The 18,601-nt window shown below is 44.3% G+C and overlaps 1 protein-coding gene across 1 annotated transcript; it reads right to left on the bottom strand.

Annotated features, from left to right (window-relative positions):
- Positions 1 to 10,460: 10,460 nt before the first annotated feature.
- Fscn3 (fascin actin-bundling protein 3) lies at positions 10,461 to 17,454 on the bottom strand. The gene is made up of 6 exons (XM_004658611.2): positions 17,311 to 17,454; positions 15,622 to 16,318; positions 14,937 to 15,055; positions 12,055 to 12,214; positions 11,230 to 11,400; positions 10,461 to 10,666 (listed from the first exon to the last, which is right to left on the bottom strand). The coding sequence occupies exons 1-6, from the start codon at positions 17,452 to 17,454 to the stop codon at positions 10,461 to 10,463; spliced, it is 1,497 nt and encodes a 498-aa protein (XP_004658668.2).
- Between the last annotated feature and the right edge of the window lie 1,147 nt (positions 17,455 to 18,601).

The following is an 18,601-nucleotide window of genomic DNA, read 5'->3' as shown; positions in this document are numbered from 1 at the left end:
TATTTCAGATCTCTACTCTCTACAGAGTCAGAAACAAACAAAGAGCGTGGGGGTGGCCTGTTGTGATGTATTGTTGCTTGAAACATGTGATTTGCTAAACTGAATCGGAAAAAATGTGTAACAGATATTCTCTTGGATCTTGACTCTGGAGTTCCTTTTCTGTTTAGTGCAGTGGCTTTTCCTGGTGGATTTAGAATTTGGCAGGTGGTGTCCCATTGACCTGGGGAGGGAAGAGGAAACAGCAATCTGTCACTTACTGATTTCTGAATTCCATGAGAATTCTGGGTAAGATTCTATGAGAGAAGGGATAATAAAATAATTTGCCCCATGTTTTTTAAAGTTTGGAGAGACTTTCTTAGTTAAGAGAAGGATAATTTGTAGAGATGACTTAGCAGTTAAGGTGCTTGCCTATGAAGCCCAAGGACCCAGGTTTGGATTCCCCAGTACCCACAAAAGACAGATGTACAAGGTGACACATGCATCTGGAGTTTGCAATGGCTAGAGACCCTGGAACACCCATTCTATCTCCATCTGCCTCTTTCTCTCACTCTTAAATAAATATTTTAAAAAAGAGAAGGAAGAGAAAATATGAAGAACTATTGACTTCTGCCCATAAGAAGGCAGGAGGAGGTAAATCCCAACCAGAGACCCAAATTGGTGTCATTTATGAGTTCTGAATGGGGGCTGAGTAACCAACCCAGACACCAAGTGATTTGTCCCATTCTTTTAAAAAAAATATTTTATTTTTCATCTCTCCAGCACCATATATATATATATATATATATATATATATATATATGGCTTCTATACTTACAGACAAGAAACCATGGCATTTCCCTCTCCTCCCCTCCCCTCCCCCACTTTCCCCTTCATAACTCTGCTCTCCATCAATTCCCTCCCTCTCTCCACTAGTCTCTCTTTTAATTTGGTGTCATCATCCTTTTCTCCTATTATGAGGGTTATTTTTAAAAATTTATTTATTAGAGAGAGAGAGAAAGAGAGAGAGAGAGAGAGAGAAGTAGAGAATGGATGTGCCAGGGCCTCTAGCCATTGCAAATGTACTCCAGATGCATGTGCCACCATGTGCACCTGACTACATGGTACCTGGGGATTTGAACCTGGGTCCTTAGGCTTTTAAGGTAAGCACCTTAAGCACTAAGCCATCTCTGTAGCCCCTGTCCCATTTATTAATTTCTTCATTTATTTTGATGAGGATAAGCACTAGCATATTATGTGAAGTTTATTTATAGGAAAAGGTCAGAAAAATAAAGACTGCCATCACAGTTCAAGAGGGAGGCTGAGGTCAAAAGAAAAAATAGTTTACTTAGAACTTGCTTTTTGTGGATTTGCTCATTTGTTGGACTTGTTCTGTTTTCATGTTGGGATTTAGCCCATAGGCATTCTGCACACAGAACATGCATGCTGAGAGCACATCCTACCACTGAGCTACGCCTCTAGCCTCAGTTTACCAAGAATTTGAACTAGTTTGAAGACTTTGAACATACTAGCTGCCAGCTTTCACTGAGCACTTACTATCTTGTATAATTCTCATAATATTCTTTTTTTTTTTTTTTTCCCTGAGGTGGGGTCTCACTCTAGCCCAGGCTGACCTGGAATTCGCTATGTAGTTTCAGGGTGGCTCATAATATTCTTTTTTTTGTTGTTGTTCATTTTTTTTACTTATTTATTTGAGAGTGACAGACACAGAGAGAAAGACAGATAGAGGAAGAGAGAGAGAATGGGCGCGCCAGAGCCTCCAGCCACTGCAAACGAACTCCAGACGCGTGCGCCCCCTTGTGCATCTGGCTAACGTGGGACCTGGGGAACTGAGCCTCGAACCGGGGTCCTTAGGCTTCACAGGCAAGCGCTTAACCGCTAAGCCATCTCTCCACCCCATCATAATATTCTTACAAGGTCAAATGATACTCATGTTTCACCTGCAAGCAACAGGCTCTGAGAAATGCATTTGAATGAAGTTTAACCAATGAAGACCTAATTAAAACCTAGGTCTAAGTCTAGAAATGAGCTCTTAATCAGTATAGTGACACAGTCTACTAGAATGTCAAGCTTGGAAGGAGCCTGAGAAATTTAGATCAAGTCAAATTCTTCATGAAATAGATAAGAAAACTGAAGCCCAGTGGAATTTCACTGGACTTTTGCTCCTAATTTTGTCCATAGTAAAGTAGTTGTGGAGAAAGTAGGGGGAGAGCTGGGTGTGATGGGTGTGGTGATCCTAGCCCTGAGGCTGAAGTGGGACGATCACTGTGAGTTCAAGGTCAGCCTGGACTAGAGAGACACCCTACCGCAAAAAAAAAAAAAAAAAAAGTAGGGGGAAAGATGGGCTGGAAAAATGGTTAAAGGTGCCTGCTACAAAGCCTGGTGGCCTGATTTTGATTTTCCAGTACTCACCTGAAACCAGAGGTGCAAAGTGGCACATGCATCTGGAGTTTGTTGGCAGTGGCAGAAGGCCCTGGCATGCCCATAGTCACTTCCTTTCTGTCTGCCTCTTTCTCTCTGTCTCTCTCGTAAACAAATATGTTTAAAAAGAAAGAAAGAAAATAGGTGGAAAGAGTGAGTATATGCTGAAGGTCAGCATATCTAGTTTCTGATTGATAAAGATAAAGGGAAAGGTTTTGAAATGTGAAAGTCATTTCCCTCACGTCACAGCGCTCAGCTCTTGATTCCAGGTCTGTCTGATGGCAAGAACCAAATTACTTCCGGTAAGGTTTTTGCAACTTTCCAAGCCAGGAAAATAAGGTCAGCTGTGAGAGGATAGGATCAAGAACAATAAGGCGTCCTAAAGTCATGAACAGAGGACATGGCCAAGGGAAGTGGCATGTGGGAAAGTAAGCTTAGTGTGGGGACAAGACTGGGTGGGTGTTGCAGTCAGGTTCGCATTGCTGGCAGAAATCACCCGACCAAGAGCAGCTTGTGGGGGAAAAACGGTCTATTTTGGTTTACAGACTCAATGGGAAGCTCCATTATGGCAGGGGAAAATGAAGATGTGAACAGAAGGTGGACATCACCTTCTGGCCAACATCCGATGGACAACAGCAACAGGCAAGTGTGCCAAACACTGGCAAGAGGAAGCTGGTTATAATACCCACAAGCCCGCCCCCAACAATACCTTGCCTCCAGGAGGCGTTAATTCCCAAATTGCCATCAGAACACCTAAATTTAAGGGGGACACCTGAATCAAACCACCACAGTGGGGATGTACCCGGGGCCAGGGATGCTGCTTAGCAGCAATGACAATTACCAGAATTAATCAGGAAGCATTGTTAAGGAAGTACCCAAGAATCTGGTAAGTCAGATGAAGGGAGTCCAAGAGAGAATGGAGATAGTGCTGAGGTCTTGAGTCCCAGCTTTTGGGAAGACAGTAAGCCTAAGATGGTCAGACTGGAAGACAGGAGGTGCAGGAGAAAAGAAAAAAGAAACCAAACAAACCAGGTGCGGTGGCACATGCCTTTAATCCCAGCACTTGTGAGGCAGAAATAGGAGGATTGCAGTGAGTTCAAAGCCAGCCTGAAACTACATAGTGAATTCCAGGTCAGCTTGGGCTGTAGTGAAACCATACCTCAAGAAACCAAAACCAAACCAACCAACCAAACAAACAAAAAGAATCAGGGCAGGGGTGGTGGATCAGTGGATAAAGTGCTTGCCAAGGACGCATGAGTACTTAAGTTTTTAGATCCTCAGAACACATGTAAAAAGATAAGACATTAGGGGCTGAAGAGATGACTCAGCAGTCAAGCCGCTTGCCTGCAAAGCCTAATGACCCAGGTTCAATAACCCAGGACCCATGTAAAGCCAGGTGCACAAAGTGGTGCATGCATTTGGAGTTCGCTTGCAGTGACTAGGGGCCCTGGTGCACCCATTCTTCTCTCTGTCTCTCTCCTTATAAATAAATTTTTAAAAAGTATTTAAAAATAAAAGCCAGGACTAGAGAGATGGCTTAGTAGTTAAGGCACTTGCCTGCAATCAAAAGGACCCAGGTTCCATTCCTTGGGACCCACATAAGCCAGATGCACAAGGGGGCAAATACTTCTGGAGTTCATTTGCAGTGGCTGGATACCCTGGTGTGCCCATTCTCTCTTCCTCTCTTTCCCTCTCTCAGCCTCTCTCTTTAAATAAATAAATAAAAATAAAAGCCAGACACTGTAGTGGGCATCTGTAATCCCAATATGCCTATGGAGAGATGAGAGGCAGATAGGAGAATCTTCCAGAAGCTTTGGGCCAGATAGTCTGGTGAATGCAGTGGTGAACAATGAAAAACACTGTCTTGAGCAAGGTGGGAAGTGAAGACCAGCATGCAAAGGTGTCCTCTGACCTCCAGTCCTGTGCCACATCATTCAAGCACACAAACACATGTTAGTAGAGAATCCATCACCTTAGGAGGAAGAACCTGGAAGCTTAATCAACTATGGTGATAGTAAGGAGCTAACAAGTTAAGTCAACCTTTCATCAGGAAGTTAGAAAGGGACAGGGTTGAAATTCCCGAGATGAATCAGGCTGGAGATAAATATTGGCAAGCCAAGAGCCCAGGGATAAAAATAGAAAACACCTCTTTTTGCTCATTTACATATATGCTCAAAATGACTTTTTCCCCTCCAATGAAATAAAATTCTGCACATTGTGAGTAGGCCAGAGCTCCCAGTTCATTCCCCACCTCCCAGTTCCTTGGTCCCAATACCCCTGCTGCTGGCTTGGGGAAGCCTGGACCCTAGTGTGTGCTGGAAACAGGCCTTTTGCTCCAGCATCCTGATTGACTGGCCCCTGGGTCCCCAACTCCCGGATCCTCTGCTCCAGAGGGTGTGCGTGTAGAAGGTAGTGAGAAGATAAACCACCCCTGGCATCTTAGTCAAGGCCTAGCTGAAATCACAGAAGAATGGGGAGACAAGCAAGAGCGCTGCTTCCATGGTGAACCTGACAGTCAGCGCCAGGGTGAAGGAGGCACACGCTGAGGACACTCAACACCTACCAAAGCAGAGATCCAGAGGCTCCTGACAGCTCATCACTGAAGTAGACTTCAAACTCACCCACCAAGGCTCAGGGAATTTTGTGGAAGAGGGGGCGGAAAGATTATAAGAGTCATAGGTTGGGATGTCATGCCCAGAGGTACTGCCTCCCCCAGTAACTGACTGCTCTTCCCACAACACATAACCTACAACCCCATGGGGAATACCAGTAACCCCACTGAGGAGGGCCCCCAACGGAATGGGGACAGGGAGAACAAAGATAGTACAAACACATGATATATCCATACAAAGTATGTTCTTAATAAACAAAATTGCTTTGAAGAAATCAAGAAGGAAATCTAAAAATTTATAGAGTCAAATGATAATGAGAACACAACATACCAAAATCTCTGGGACACAATGAAGGCAGTTCTAAAAGGTAAATTTATAGCTTTAGGTGCCTATATTAAGAAATTAGAAAGGTCGCAAGTAAACGACCTAACACTTCACCTTAAAGCCTTCGAAAAAGAAGAACAAGGCAAACCAAAAATCAGTAGATGGGAAGAAATAATAAAGATTAGGGCAGAAATTAATGAAATAGAAACAAAAAAGATCCAAAGAATTAATGAAACAAAGAGTTGGTTCTTTGAAAGGATAAACAAGATTGATAAACCCTTAGCAAATCTGACCAAAAGAAAGAGAGAAGAGACACAAATTAATAAAATCAGAGATGAACAAGGTAACATCACAACAGATTCCAGAGAAATTCAAAAAATCATAGGGACACACTATAAAAGCATATACTCCACAAAGTATGAAAATCTGAAAGAAATGGATGATTTCCTTGACTTATATGACCTACCTAAATTAAATCAAAATGAGATTAATCACTTAAATAGACCTTTAACAAACATGGAGATCTGAACAGTTATCAATAATCTCCCAACTAAAAAAAGCCCAGGCCCAGATGGATTTACTGCTGAATTTTACCAGACCTTCAAGGAAGAGCTAACACTATTGCTTCTTAAGCTTTTCCAGGAAATAGAAAAAGAAGGAATTCTACCAAACTCCTTCTATGAAGCCAGCATCATCCTAATACCAAAACCAGGCAAAAATAGAACAAAAAAAGAAAATTACAGACCAATCTCCCTCATGAAAAGAGATGCAAAAATTCTCAACAAAATATTGGCAAACAGAATACAAGAATATATCAAAAAGATCATTCATCCTGGCCAAGTAGGCTTTATTCAAGAGATGCAGGGATGGTTCAATATATGCAAATCTATAAATGTAATACATTATATAAATGGGTTGAAGGACAAAAATCACATGATCATCTCATTAGATGCAGAGAAAGCATTTGACAAAATCCAACATCCCTTCATGATAAAAGTCCTACAGAGACTGGGAATAGAAGGAACATATCTCAATATAAGAAAGGCTATTTATGACAAGCCTACAGCCAACATATTACTAAATGGGGAAAAACTGGAAGCTTTTCCACTAAAATCAGGAAAAAGACAAGGGTGTCCACTGTCCCCACTTTTATTTAATATAGTTTTGGAAGTCTTAGCCATAGCAGTAAGGCAAGAGACACACATAAAAGGGATACAAATTGGAAAGGAAGAAATCAAGTTATCATTATTTGCAGATGACATGATTCTATATATAAAGGACCCTAACGACTTTACTAGCAAACTGTCAGAGCTGATTAAAACCTATAGCCATGTAGCAGGATACAAAATAAATACACAGAAATCAGTAGCCTTCATATATGCTAACAACAAACACACAGAGGATGAAATCAGAGAATCACTCCCATTCACAATTACATCAAAAAATAAATAAATAAATAAAGTACCTTGGAATAAACCTAACCAAGGAAGTAAAGAATCTACAATGAGGGCTGGAGAGATGGCTTAGCGGTTAAGCGCTCGCCTGTGAAGCGTAAGGACCCCGGTTCAAGGCTCGGTTCCCCAGGTCCCACGTTAGCCAGATGCACAAGGGGGCGCACGCGTCTGGAGTTCGTTTGCAGAGGCTGGAAGCCCTGGCGCGCCCATTCTTTCTCTCTCCCTCTATCTGTCTTTCTCTCTGTGTCTGTCACTCTCAAATAAATAAAAAAATAAAAATTTTAAAAAAAAGAATCTACAATGAGAACTTTAAAACACTCAAGCGAGAAGTTGCAGAAGACACTAGAAAGTGGAGAAACATCCCCTGTTCCTGGATTGGAAGAATCAATATTGTGAAAATGGAAAGCTTACCAAAAGCAATCTACACACTTAATGCAATCCTTATCAAAATTCCAAAGGCATTCTTCATGGAAATAGAAAAAACAATCCAAAAATTCATTTGGAATCATAAAAACCTAGAATATCTAAAATAATACTGAGCAACAAAAATAAGACTGGTGGTATCACCATACCTGATTTTAACCTATACTACAGAGCCATAGTAACAAAAACAGCGTGGTACTGGCACAGAAACAGGCATGTAGATCAGTGGAACAGAATAGAGGACCCAGATGTAAGTCCAGGTAGCTATAGCCACCTGATATTTGATAAAAATGCCAAAAATACTCATTGGAGAAAAGATAGCCTCTTCAGTAAATGGTGTTGGGAAAACTGGATATATATTTGCAGAAGGCTGAAAATAGATTCTTCTCTCTCTCCATGCACAAGAATTAAGTCCAAATGGATTAAAGACCTTAACATCAGGCCTGAAACTCTGAAACTGCTAGAAGAAAAAGTAGGGGAAACCCTTCAACATATTGGTCTTGGCAAAGACTTTCTGAATGCAACCCTAATTGCTCAGGCAATAAAACCACAGATTAATCATGAAATTACAAAGATTTTGCATTGCAAATGACACAGTGAAAAAAGCAAAGAGGCAACCTACAGAATGGGAAAAAATCTTCGCCAGCTATATATCTGATAGAGGATTAATATCTAGGATATACAAAGAACTCAAAAAGTTAAATAATAAGGAATCAAACAAGCCAATCAAAAAATGGGCTATGGAGCTAAATAGAGAGTTCTCAAGGGAAGAAATACGAATGGCATATAAGCATCTAAAAAAATGTTCTACGTCACTAGTCATCAGGGAAATGCAGATTAAAACTACATTGAGATTCCATCTCACTCCTGTCAGATTGGCCACCATCATGAAAACAAATGATCATAAATGTTGGCAGGGATATGGAAAAAAAGGAACCCTTCTGCACTGCTGGTGGGAATGTAATCTGGTCCAGCCATTGTGGAAAACAGTGTGGAGGTTCCTAAAACAGCTAGAGATTGATCTACCATATGACCCAGCTATAGCACTCCTAGGCATATATCCAAAGGACTCATCTCATTTCCTTAGAAGTACATGCTCAACCATGTTTATTGCTGCTCAATTTATAATAGCTGGGAAATGGAACCAGCCTAGATGTCCCTCAACAGATGAGTGGATAATGAAGATGTGGTACATTTATACAATGGAGTTCTACTCAGCGGTAAAGAAAAATGAAGTTATGAAATTTGCAGAAAAATGGATGGACCTAGAAGGTATTATGCTAAGTCAGGTAACCCAGGCCCAGAAAGCCAAGCGCCACATGTTCTCTCTCATATGTGGATCCTAGCTACAGATGACTGGGCTTCTGTGTGAGAATGAAAATACTTAGTAGCAGAGGCCAGTAAGTTGAAAAGGAGACATAAAGGGTGGAGAAAGGAAGGGATGAGGATACTTAATAGGTTGATATTGTATAAATGTAATTACAATGATTGTAATGGGGAGGTAATATGATGGAGAATGGAATTTCAAATGGGAAAGTGTGGGGGTGGGGAGGGAGGGAATTACCATGGGATATATTTTATAATCATGGAAAATGTTAATAAAAATTAAAAAAAAATGGGCTATGGAGCTAAATAGAGCATTCTCAAAGGAAGACATATGAATGGCATATAAGCATCTAAAAAAATGTTCTATGTCACTAGTCATCAGGGAAATGCAGATTAAAACTACATTGAAATTCCATCTCACTCCTGTCAGATTGGCTACCATCATGAAAACAAATAATCATAAATGCTGGCGGGGATGTGGCAAAAGAAGAATCCTTCTACATTGCTGGCAGGAATACAATCTGGTCCAGCCATTGTGGAAATCAGTGTGGAGGTTCCTAAAACAGCTAAAGATTGATCTACCGTATGACCCAGCTGTAGCACTCCTAGGCATATATCCTAAGGACTCATCTCATTTCCTTAGAAGTACATGCTCAACCATGTTTATTGCAGCTCAATTTATAATAGCTAGGAAATGGAACCAGCCTAGATGTCCCTCAACTGATGAGTGGATAATGAAGATCTCATTTATACAATGGAGTTCTACTCAGCAGTAAAGAAAAATAAAGTTATGAAATTTGCAGAAAAAATGGATGGATCTGGAAAGGATTATACTAAGTGAGGTAACCCAGGCCCAGAAAGCCAAGCGCCACATGTTCTCTCTCACATGTGGATCCTAGCTACAGATGATTGGGCTTCTGCTTGAGAATGAAAATACTTAGTAGCAGAGGCCAGTAAGTTAAAAAGGAGACATAAAGGAAAGAGAAAGGAAGGGAGGAGGGTACTTAATAGGTTGGTATTGTATATATGTAAGTACAAGGATTGAGATGAGGAGGTAATATGATGGAGAATGGAATTTTAAAGGGGAAAGTGCAGGGGGGGGGGAGGGAGGGAATTACCATGGGATATTTTTTATAATCATGGAAAATGTTAATAAAAGTTGTGAAAAGGAAAAAAAAAAGAATAAAGTAAAAAAATTGCTAGGCTGGAGAGAAGACTTAGTGGTTAAGGCACATGCCTGCAAAGCCTAAGGACCCAGGTTTGATTCTCTGGGTCCCACATAAGCCTGATGCACAAGGTGACGCATGCATCTGGAGTTCGCTTGCAGTAGCTAAAGGCTCTGGTACACCCATTCTCACTCTCTCTCTCCCACCCCTCTCTCTGTCTCTAATAAGTAAATAAGAATAAATCTTAAAAATATTGCTAAAAAGAGAGAGAGAGAGAGAGACAAGCCAAACATTGTGGCACAAGCCTTTAATCCCACCCAGCACTAGGGAGGCAGAAGTAGGAGGACTGCTGTGAGTTCGAGGCTACCCTGAGACTACATAGTGAATTCCAGGTCAGCCTGAGCAAGAGTGAGATCCTACCTGAATAAACAAAAAACAAACAAACAACAACAATAAAACCAAGAGGGAGGGACAGAGGCAAGTTCATCTAGCTCTGCCCCATGGGGAGGCTGCTTACAAGCCCACATGTCAGTGTGGCATAATATTGAGCTGTCTAGAAGTGATTTCTTCTCCCCTCTCTAGCAAGATCAAGTTTAGAAGCCTGCAAGGAATGGCACAGATTTGGAATCAGTGGCGGGAGCTGATCCCATCTTTGACAGAGGTAGCCCAGCGGTCTTTCCACCACACACACCTCCCCATCCACCTGCCTGCTTCCCGGGGCCGCCTGTCTTCCTTACCTAAAATTCCCAGATACATTCTTTGGTAATGTCTGCACTATCTGCCAGTAGTGTTCCACTTCGGTCGGCTCGTATGTAGAAGCCATTGGGTGCCAGCACTGTGAGCAAGTTGCTCCCTTGAAGTTCTATACAGAAGTTGAGGGCAAACTTGCCCCAAGGGCGGAAGGTGCCAAAGGATGTTATTGACCAGAAGGATCCACCCTGTGCTGGGGAGGAAAGAATTCAGGTTGAAAGGATGTTGTCAGGCTGGAGAGATGGCTTAGCATATAAGGCGCTTGCCTTCGAAGCCCAAGGACCCAGGTTTGATTCCCCAGAACCCATGTAAGCCAGATGCACAAGGTGGCACATGCGTCTGGAATTCGTTTGCAGTGCCTGGAGGTCCCGATGTGCCCATTTTCCCTAGTTGCCTCTCTAAATAAATTTTTAAAAAGTATTTTAAAAAAAAGAAAGAAAGAAGAGATGTTGTCCAGCAGTGCAGTCTCCCATGGGGCTTCCTGGAGGCATGCCACCCTCTCCTGGGTATCCTGTCCTGCCCGTGTTGGTAGGTCCTTTTACAGAGAAGCAGGATGGCTGGCAGGGAGCCCAAGGGCTCCTGTTCTGATAACCTACTCTGGAGCCTTGAAATGTGAAAATAAATAGAAACCATTTTTTCCCTGTGATGACGGGTGGTGAGCAGGCCCAGTGGGGCAGATCCTGAAGTCTAGCCTGGAGCTGAGGCTAGGGCTAGCCTGTGATCTCCAGGGTGGGGCAGGAGGAGGCGTCGACTCACCCTGAAAGTGGTAGATGCTTTGGCGGCAGGGCAGGAGCTGGATGCAGTCGGGCTGATCCAAGTTGCACTGCATCAGGTCACGCTCTGACGAGGAGCCCACGTACCCATACCGACCTCGTAGGATGAGGAAGGAGCGGTTGGCAAATCGAATCCCCAGTTCCTCATTTGGGCCTGAAAGAAACAGGAAGGAGTTATCTGGATGGGATGCCAGTAGAATCTTTCCCAGAAAAAAAAGAAAGAGAGGAACATTAGTCACTAGATGATGTTGTCAGTATGTTAACGTTTCTTGAGCACTTGCTCTGCACGGGGTCTCACCTTAAAGTGCTTGGGCAATGTCTATGAAAGCACCAAGCACAGCTCAGGTCACAAGAAATGTAAGTATTCTTCCTCTCTTTGGGCTGTGTTAATCTGTGTAACCCTTACAGCCCAGGGGAATCATGTCTAGTTTCCTAAGGAATAAAAGTAACACTTAAAGAGGTCATCTGCTTCAATAACAAGGATTCAGTGATTTACCAGCAGCCTTTTGGCTTCAACTCTAGTCCTTCCTTAAATAAATACCTTAAAGAAAATCACACTGGGCTGGAAAGATGGCTTAGCCGTTAAGGCACTTGCCTGCTAAGCCTGGGGACCCAGGTTCGGTTCCCCAGTGCCCACTCAGGCCAGATGCACAAGGTGGCTCATGTGTCTGGAGTTCATTTACATTTCAGAGGCTGGATACATACCTCAGTGGCTAAAGATGCTTGCAGAAACCAACCAGCACATGTTGGCTTTCTTTCAAAGCATACCTTGCTTGGATGAATTTGGCAGGGTGGTTTCTTGGCTCACCTGGAATGGCAGCATTGGCCATCAATAGGCCATTGGTGGCAATGCCCAGAAAGCGTCCAATTGAGGACTGTAGGATGATTCGTCCACAGTTCCAGTGCACACGGAAGAAGGTGTTGCAGTCCATGGGGTGCCCATCAGCCATCACTGCCCTGTGGCGCCTCTGGAGGGAAGGAATATCAGGGGCAGGGACCAGTAAGAACTATCAGCTTAACTTAAAAAAAATATTTATTTATTTATTTATTTATTTATTTATTTATTTATTTATTTACTTGAGAAAGAGAAAAATAAGCAGATAGATAGAGAGAAGAGGTGTGTCAGAGTCTCCAGACACATGTACCCCCTTGGGCATCTGGTTTACGTGGGTACTGGGGAATCGAACCTGTATCCTTAGGCTTTGCAGGCAAACACCTTAACCACTAAGTCATCTCTCCAGTCCTATTTTTTTCTTTGAGGTAGGGTCTCACTCTAGCCCAGGTTGACTTCAATTCACTGTGCAGTCTCAGTGTGGCTGTGAATTTACAGCAATCCTCCTACATCTGCCTCCCATTTGTGGAAATTAAAGGCATGCACCACCATGCCCTGCTTTTTGTGGTCTTTTTGAGGTAGGGTCTCAGTTTAGCCCATGCTGACCTGGAATTCAGTGTGTAGTCTCAGGCTGGCCTCCATCTCAAAACCATCCTCCTACCCCTGCCTCCCGAGTGCTGGGATTAAAGGTAAGCGCCACCACACCAGGCTCAGCCTCACATTTCTTCCTGTCGTTTCTCTTCCTGGACCACTTTCCCTGCCTTAGCCTCTGTCACTCTCCAGGAATATGCTTTATACTTTCAGATTCTTGTTGCAAGATAAGAAAAAGAATTTCCATAAAAATTATTTTGTGGGGCTGGAGGCATGGCTTAGAGGTTAAGGCATTTGCCTGCAACGCCAAAGGACCCAGGTTTAATTCCCCAGGACCCACGTTAGCCAGATGCACAAGAGGGCATATGTGTCTGGCATTTGTTTGCAGTGGCTGGAGGCCCTTGCATGCCCATGCCCATTCTCTCTCTCTTCCTCTCTCCCTCTCCCTTTCCCTTGTTCTCTGTCAAATAAATAAATAAAATTATTTTGTGACCTCAGCTCTCCCACCTCTGCCAGTCTGCAATGTAACCTAGAACACAGTATTAAAAAAAAAAAAAAAGGCTGGAGGGATCGCTTAGCGGTTAAGGCGTTTGCCTGAAAAGCCAAAGGACCCAGGTTCAATCCCCCAGGACCCACGTTAGCCAGATGCACAAGGAGGCGCACGTGTCTGGAGTTTGCAGTGGCTGGAGGCCTTGGCACACCCATTCTCTCTCTCTGTCAAATAAATAAATAAATAAAATATTATTTATAAAAAAAGACGGCCTGGAACTACAGAGTAAGTTCCAGGTCAGCCTGGGCTAGAGTGAGACCCTACCTCAAAAAACCAAAAAAAAAAAAAAAAAGGCTGGAGAGATGGCTTAGTGGTTAAGGCACTTGCCTATGAAGCCTATGTTTGACTTTCCAGATCCCATGTAAGCCAGACACACGAGGTGACACAAGCACACAAGGTCGCACATGCGCACAAGGTGGCTCACATGTCTGGAGGTTGATTACAGTGGCTGGATGCCCTGGTGCACCAATTCTCTCTCCATCTCTCTCTCTCTTGCACTTGTGCACATGTGCATGCATTAAAAAAAAAAAAAAAAAAGCCAGTCTGTCGGGCTTGTCTCAAAAAAAAAAAAAAAAAAAAAGAATGAGCTACTGAGAAATGTAATAGTACGGGTGAATCTAAGTAGTATTGTAGCATAGTTTTCACCAAAAGAGGTATCAGCCAGGCCTGGTATGTGTATTTAATCCCAGCACTTGAGAGACAGAGGTAGGAGAATCACCATAAATTCAAGGCCATCCTGAGACTACATAGTGAATTCCAGGTCAGCCTGGGCTATGGAGAGATCCTACCTCAGAAAAAAAGAAAAAGAAGTAAACATATCGTACTCGAATGAGTGAATTTATCTTTATAAATAATTTTTGTTTATTGTTATTTATTTATTTGAGAGTAACAAACAGAGAAAGAGGCACATAGAGAGAATGGGCGTGCCAGGACATCCAGCCACTGCAAACGAGCTCTAGATGTGTACGCCCCCTTGTCCATCTGGCTTACATGGGTCCTGGAGAATCAAGCCTCAAACTGGGGTCCTTAGGCTTCAAGGGCAAGCCTTTAACTGCTAAGCCATCTCTCCAGCCCGAGACCATTTATCTGAAATCGACAAATCAAATCCACAATAGTAGAACATAAGACCAGCAGTGTGGTAGGACCAAGGGGAGAGGCAAACTGACTAAGGGGACATTGAGGAATATTTGTGTGGTGGAGATATTCTCTCCCTGGTGGTAGGCTGTGGCAATGGTTGCATGGGTGTACGCATTTGTTGAAACATGCTGAGTTTTATACTTAAAATGGATGCAATTTATTATATAATAAACATTTTACATAATGTGTTTAAACACAATACATAATATATAATCATATAATTTACATATGCTCAGATTATTCCTCAGTAAAGTTGATTTTTTTTTTTCTGTTTTTCAAGGTCTTGCTGTCTAGCTCAGGTTGACCTGGGGATTCACTATGTAGTCTCAAGGTGGCCTCAAATTCACAGCAGTCCACCTATCTCTGCCTCCTGAGTATTGGGATTAAAGGTGTGCACCACCACTTAATAAAGTTGATTTTTAAAGAAAAGAGGCCTCATTGGGTAAAAAAGCATGTATATTGACGTGGGTCTCAACAGCTTGCCTAATCATGTGGTCATGCACATGGGAGAAGTAAGAGTATTCAGAAAGAAGAATTTGGTGTTAGAAACTGTTTCTTGAATGGAATCCCAGGGCCTCACCTGGGTTAGGTAGTAGCCATTGGCTGACCGAAGTTGTAAGGTGGAGCTCTCACTGTCACATTCATACTGGAACAAGGACATTGGCGTCAAGCGCTCAGAGGCAGCACACACCTCAGCATCTGCAGAGGGAGGATATGTCAGCAGAACTCTAGTCTGGCCTCAGCTCAGTCCCAGCCTCTCTTTACACCCTATCACTGGGTTTCCTTGCATTTTACTCCAACCTTATTCTAGACCATAATAATCTGGAGAAGTGGCCCAAGTGACTGTCCCCTAAAGCCCATATCCCTCTTTATCTGTCCTCTTTCTCACAAGACCCCAGGGTTTTTCTTAGGTTAAAAAAAACTTGTGCTACAACAAAACTTTTAAAAAGGGGGGAGGGGCTGGAGAGATGGCTTAGTGGTTAAGTGCTTGTCTGTGAAGCCTAAGGACGCAGGTTCGAGGCTTGATTTCCCAGTACCCACTTAAGCCAGAGGCACGAGGTTGCACATGCATCTGGAGTTCGTTTGCAGTGTCTGAAGGCCCTGATGTGCTCATTCTCTCTCTGTCTCTCTCAAATAAATAAAAATAAACAACAACAAACATAAAAAAAAAACAAAACTGTGCTGATTCCAAAGACATTTTCCTTTTTTTTTTTTTTTTTTTTTAGTAGCTGCCCTTCCTCCCCCCTGCAGGTAGGGACACTTGCCATAGCCGACTGAGATGAACTTCCGACACCTTGACTTGAGGCTGACCCAGGTTGGGAAGTGTTGTAGGACAAACCACTCCTCACCCCTCATGGGATTGGAGCCCAAGCCCAGGAGCAGATGTGTGCCCTGCGGATACAACGTGCCTCCTTCTCCGTCGCACAGCGCCACGAGCCCTCTGGGCCGCACTTGCAAGTGAAAAGCTGTCTGCGCCGAGCACTGGGAGACTAACCGGTCCACCCGCGACAGGAAGTGGTGTGTGGAGGTCTCCAGGTGGTAACATCCATCTTGGAAATGCAACAGGAAGCCACATTCCTCCAGGCAGGGCACTGCGGCGTCCACCCAGATGCGGCCCACGGTGTGGTCAGCGCGGGCGTAGCTGCGGTAGGTAGGGCTGTAGAGGATCACGTGGACGTGCAGGGCCGGCCGGGGCGTCCACATGTGGTAAGCGGACAGGACCCTGGAGCTGCAGAACACATCCTGACCGTCACACTCCAGGTAGCGGCCAGAGATTATACACTGGAGGGTCCACTTGCAGTTGCGGTGGAAACGGAGCAGGAAGCATCCGTGATGGCTGCTCCTCGGCCGGCCACAGCACACAGTGCCATCTGCCTCACACAGCATGTAGTAGCCCCGCAGGCTCTTGAGTCGGACCACGGCCTGTGCCTCATGCTCATTGCTCACCAGGAGCTCCCAGGTCTGAGGTGTTGGAAGGAAGAGGAGGAAAACCAGTAGCGCTGATTTGTAGACCCCCCCCCCGCCCGCACCCCCACACCATAGCACCTTCACCAAGATCAGCCACCTCCCCTCCGTGCCTTCCCCGGCTGTTAGCTCGTCCACCCTCTCAATTAGCAATGAAAAGCATTTCTGGGTCACTTCGCCAGTGGAACCACAGGGCTCCTTAAGGTGCAAAGAGAAATTGTAGATGCCATTCTAACAGTTAACTTCTTCCCTTGCTTTCATCCTTCAATGCCTAATTTTCCACACACACAAAAAGCTTTGCTTTGAGTTTTTCTTTCTTTTTTTTTCCCCTCCTTCCTCTCGGTGCCCCCGTACAGCACACTCAGCAGTACTTCCAACCCCAGAGGCTACTTCCCCAACAGGAGAAAAGCCAGAGCTCTATGGGCAGCCCTGCTCTAGGAAGCAGACTGTGGAGAGGCAATTGTCTGCTGCCCTGTGATCAATGCTGTCATAAGAGGACTTTGTTCTTGCTTCATTCAGGCACCTGAGATGCCTGAATTCCTCTCTAAAATGAAGGCCAGGCCAGCAAGTGCTTGGAAATGTCTTTCATTCTGTTCTCCTGGACAGAAACACAGGCCTCCCTCCATGGTCCGACTTTCCCTAAATGTCCAGTTCTGCCTTTTAGTCTGGGCTCCCCACCTCTCCTCTTTGTGATGGTGTAACCATTCTGTACTGTGATGGAGCGTAGAAAGCACTTGGAAGAGGGTCAAGCACCAGGCCGGGCCGTGGATTCAGCTTAAGGAAAGGTTTTGGAGACGACACACAACAATGCAGACCCATGAGCAAAAGCCCAGAATACAGGGTCTTGGCCTGGCAACAGCATGGGCTAGACAAGTGATTAGGATAAGTGCGCGCGCACACACACACACACACACACACACACACACACACACACACACACGGCCCTTGCCATTCATAAAAATGGCTCCGGTCCAGATTTGCCTTGTTACCTGTCTCCTGCTCAGACTCTTCCCAGTAGCTGTGACTGTACTCTTATATGCTTCAAAGGTGAGGTAGGTTCCTGCCCAGCTAATGAGCCCAACTCTTAGATCCTCAGCCTTTGGATGTCTGTGTATCCACTCCACCTCAGCCATGGGGCCGGTGTCACAGGCGATGACTCTGTCTGGCCCAGCCTTCCCCCCAGTGGTGAGGTCCCACCGGCCATATGGACATGAATAAGGCCGTAGTGCCCACCAGAAGACGGTCCTAGAGGAAACTTCCCAGGCAGAGGGGTAGCTAATGTCCCAGCGCCTCTGTGACCCGGGAGCATTGTGACTGTGAAGGCTGCCTCTTATCCCAACACAGTGGGCAGAGGGGGGCATCCCAACACCACCAATCCATGGCCCAGAGGAAGAGGGTCCACAGCCTCTGGCATCTGCTTTTCCAGCTCACTCCAGGCAATGAGGTAGGCTAAGACTCAGAATCCTAACAACCACCTGCCACCTTAGGCATGTCGCTCCCATTTGCCTTTCTCATTAACAAGATGGAAATCAATCTCTTTCCTAGGAAGTGGATTCCCTTGTGGCTTGTTTCCTTAAAACAAATATATATATATATATATATATATATATATATATGTGTGTGTGTGTGTGTGTGTGTGTGTGTGTATGTAAAGTTTAGGATGGCCAAGAAAATTTGATTGTTTTTGAGTGCTCTTGGGAAGATGAGGCCAAAACCTTTGAGAAATTACTTTGCAGGTTGGGAAGTTGAGGAAACTCTGGCTAGCTAGTGAGGAGGAAATGACTCTTACTAATCTAGAATGCCTGGCTCAGACAGGACAGCTTGGAGGGAGCCCCATCATTGCTTCTTACCAACCCCTAGGTATACTGCTGGTGTGCAGGTCACTGGCTGGGCAGGAAGTCAGTTACTAATAAAGAAACGAAAGCTGAAAACATGACACAAAAAGGGGCTAGCCAGAAATAATGGTGGTGATGACTTTTAAGCTTCGCTGTTAGCTACAAGAAAATGGCCACAGCCCTGGTCTTTCTCGTATGCTGAGGGTCTGCATAGATGGGGTCTTCCCAAGCACAGAGTCCCATGTCCCAGCAAGGGGTAGCAACCCTGACTCCACCAGTGTTTTGTAAAGGCTAATGGATGCTGACTAGTGTCAGAATCACCTGGGTAATTTTTTTTTTTTTTTGTGAGGTAGGGTTTTACCCTAGCTCAGGCTGACCTGGAATTCACTTTGTAGTCTCAGGATGGCCTTGAACTCATGGCGATCCTACTACCTCTGCCTCCGGA

Source organism: Jaculus jaculus, chromosome 10 (assembly GCF_020740685.1).
Source record: "Jaculus jaculus isolate mJacJac1 chromosome 10, mJacJac1.mat.Y.cur, whole genome shotgun sequence".
Lineage (NCBI taxonomy): Eukaryota > Metazoa > Chordata > Mammalia > Rodentia > Dipodidae > Jaculus > Jaculus jaculus.
This window is presented reverse-complemented; position numbering and strand designations above follow the sequence as displayed.

Excerpts from the sequence above, each read along its gene's own strand:
- Fscn3 (XM_004658611.2), bottom strand. The coding sequence starts at position 17,454 with ATGGCTGAGGTGGAGTGGATACACAGACATCCAAAGGCTGAGGATCTA. Across the intron at positions 12,215-14,936 it reads ATGGCTACTACCTAACCCAG|AGGCGCCACAGGGCAGTGAT; the intron begins GTGAGGCCCTGG and ends CCTTCCCTCCAG. Across the intron at positions 10,667-11,229 it reads AAGCATCTACCACTTTCAGG|CACAGGGTGGATCCTTCTGG; the intron begins GTGAGTCGACGC and ends TTTCCTCCCCAG.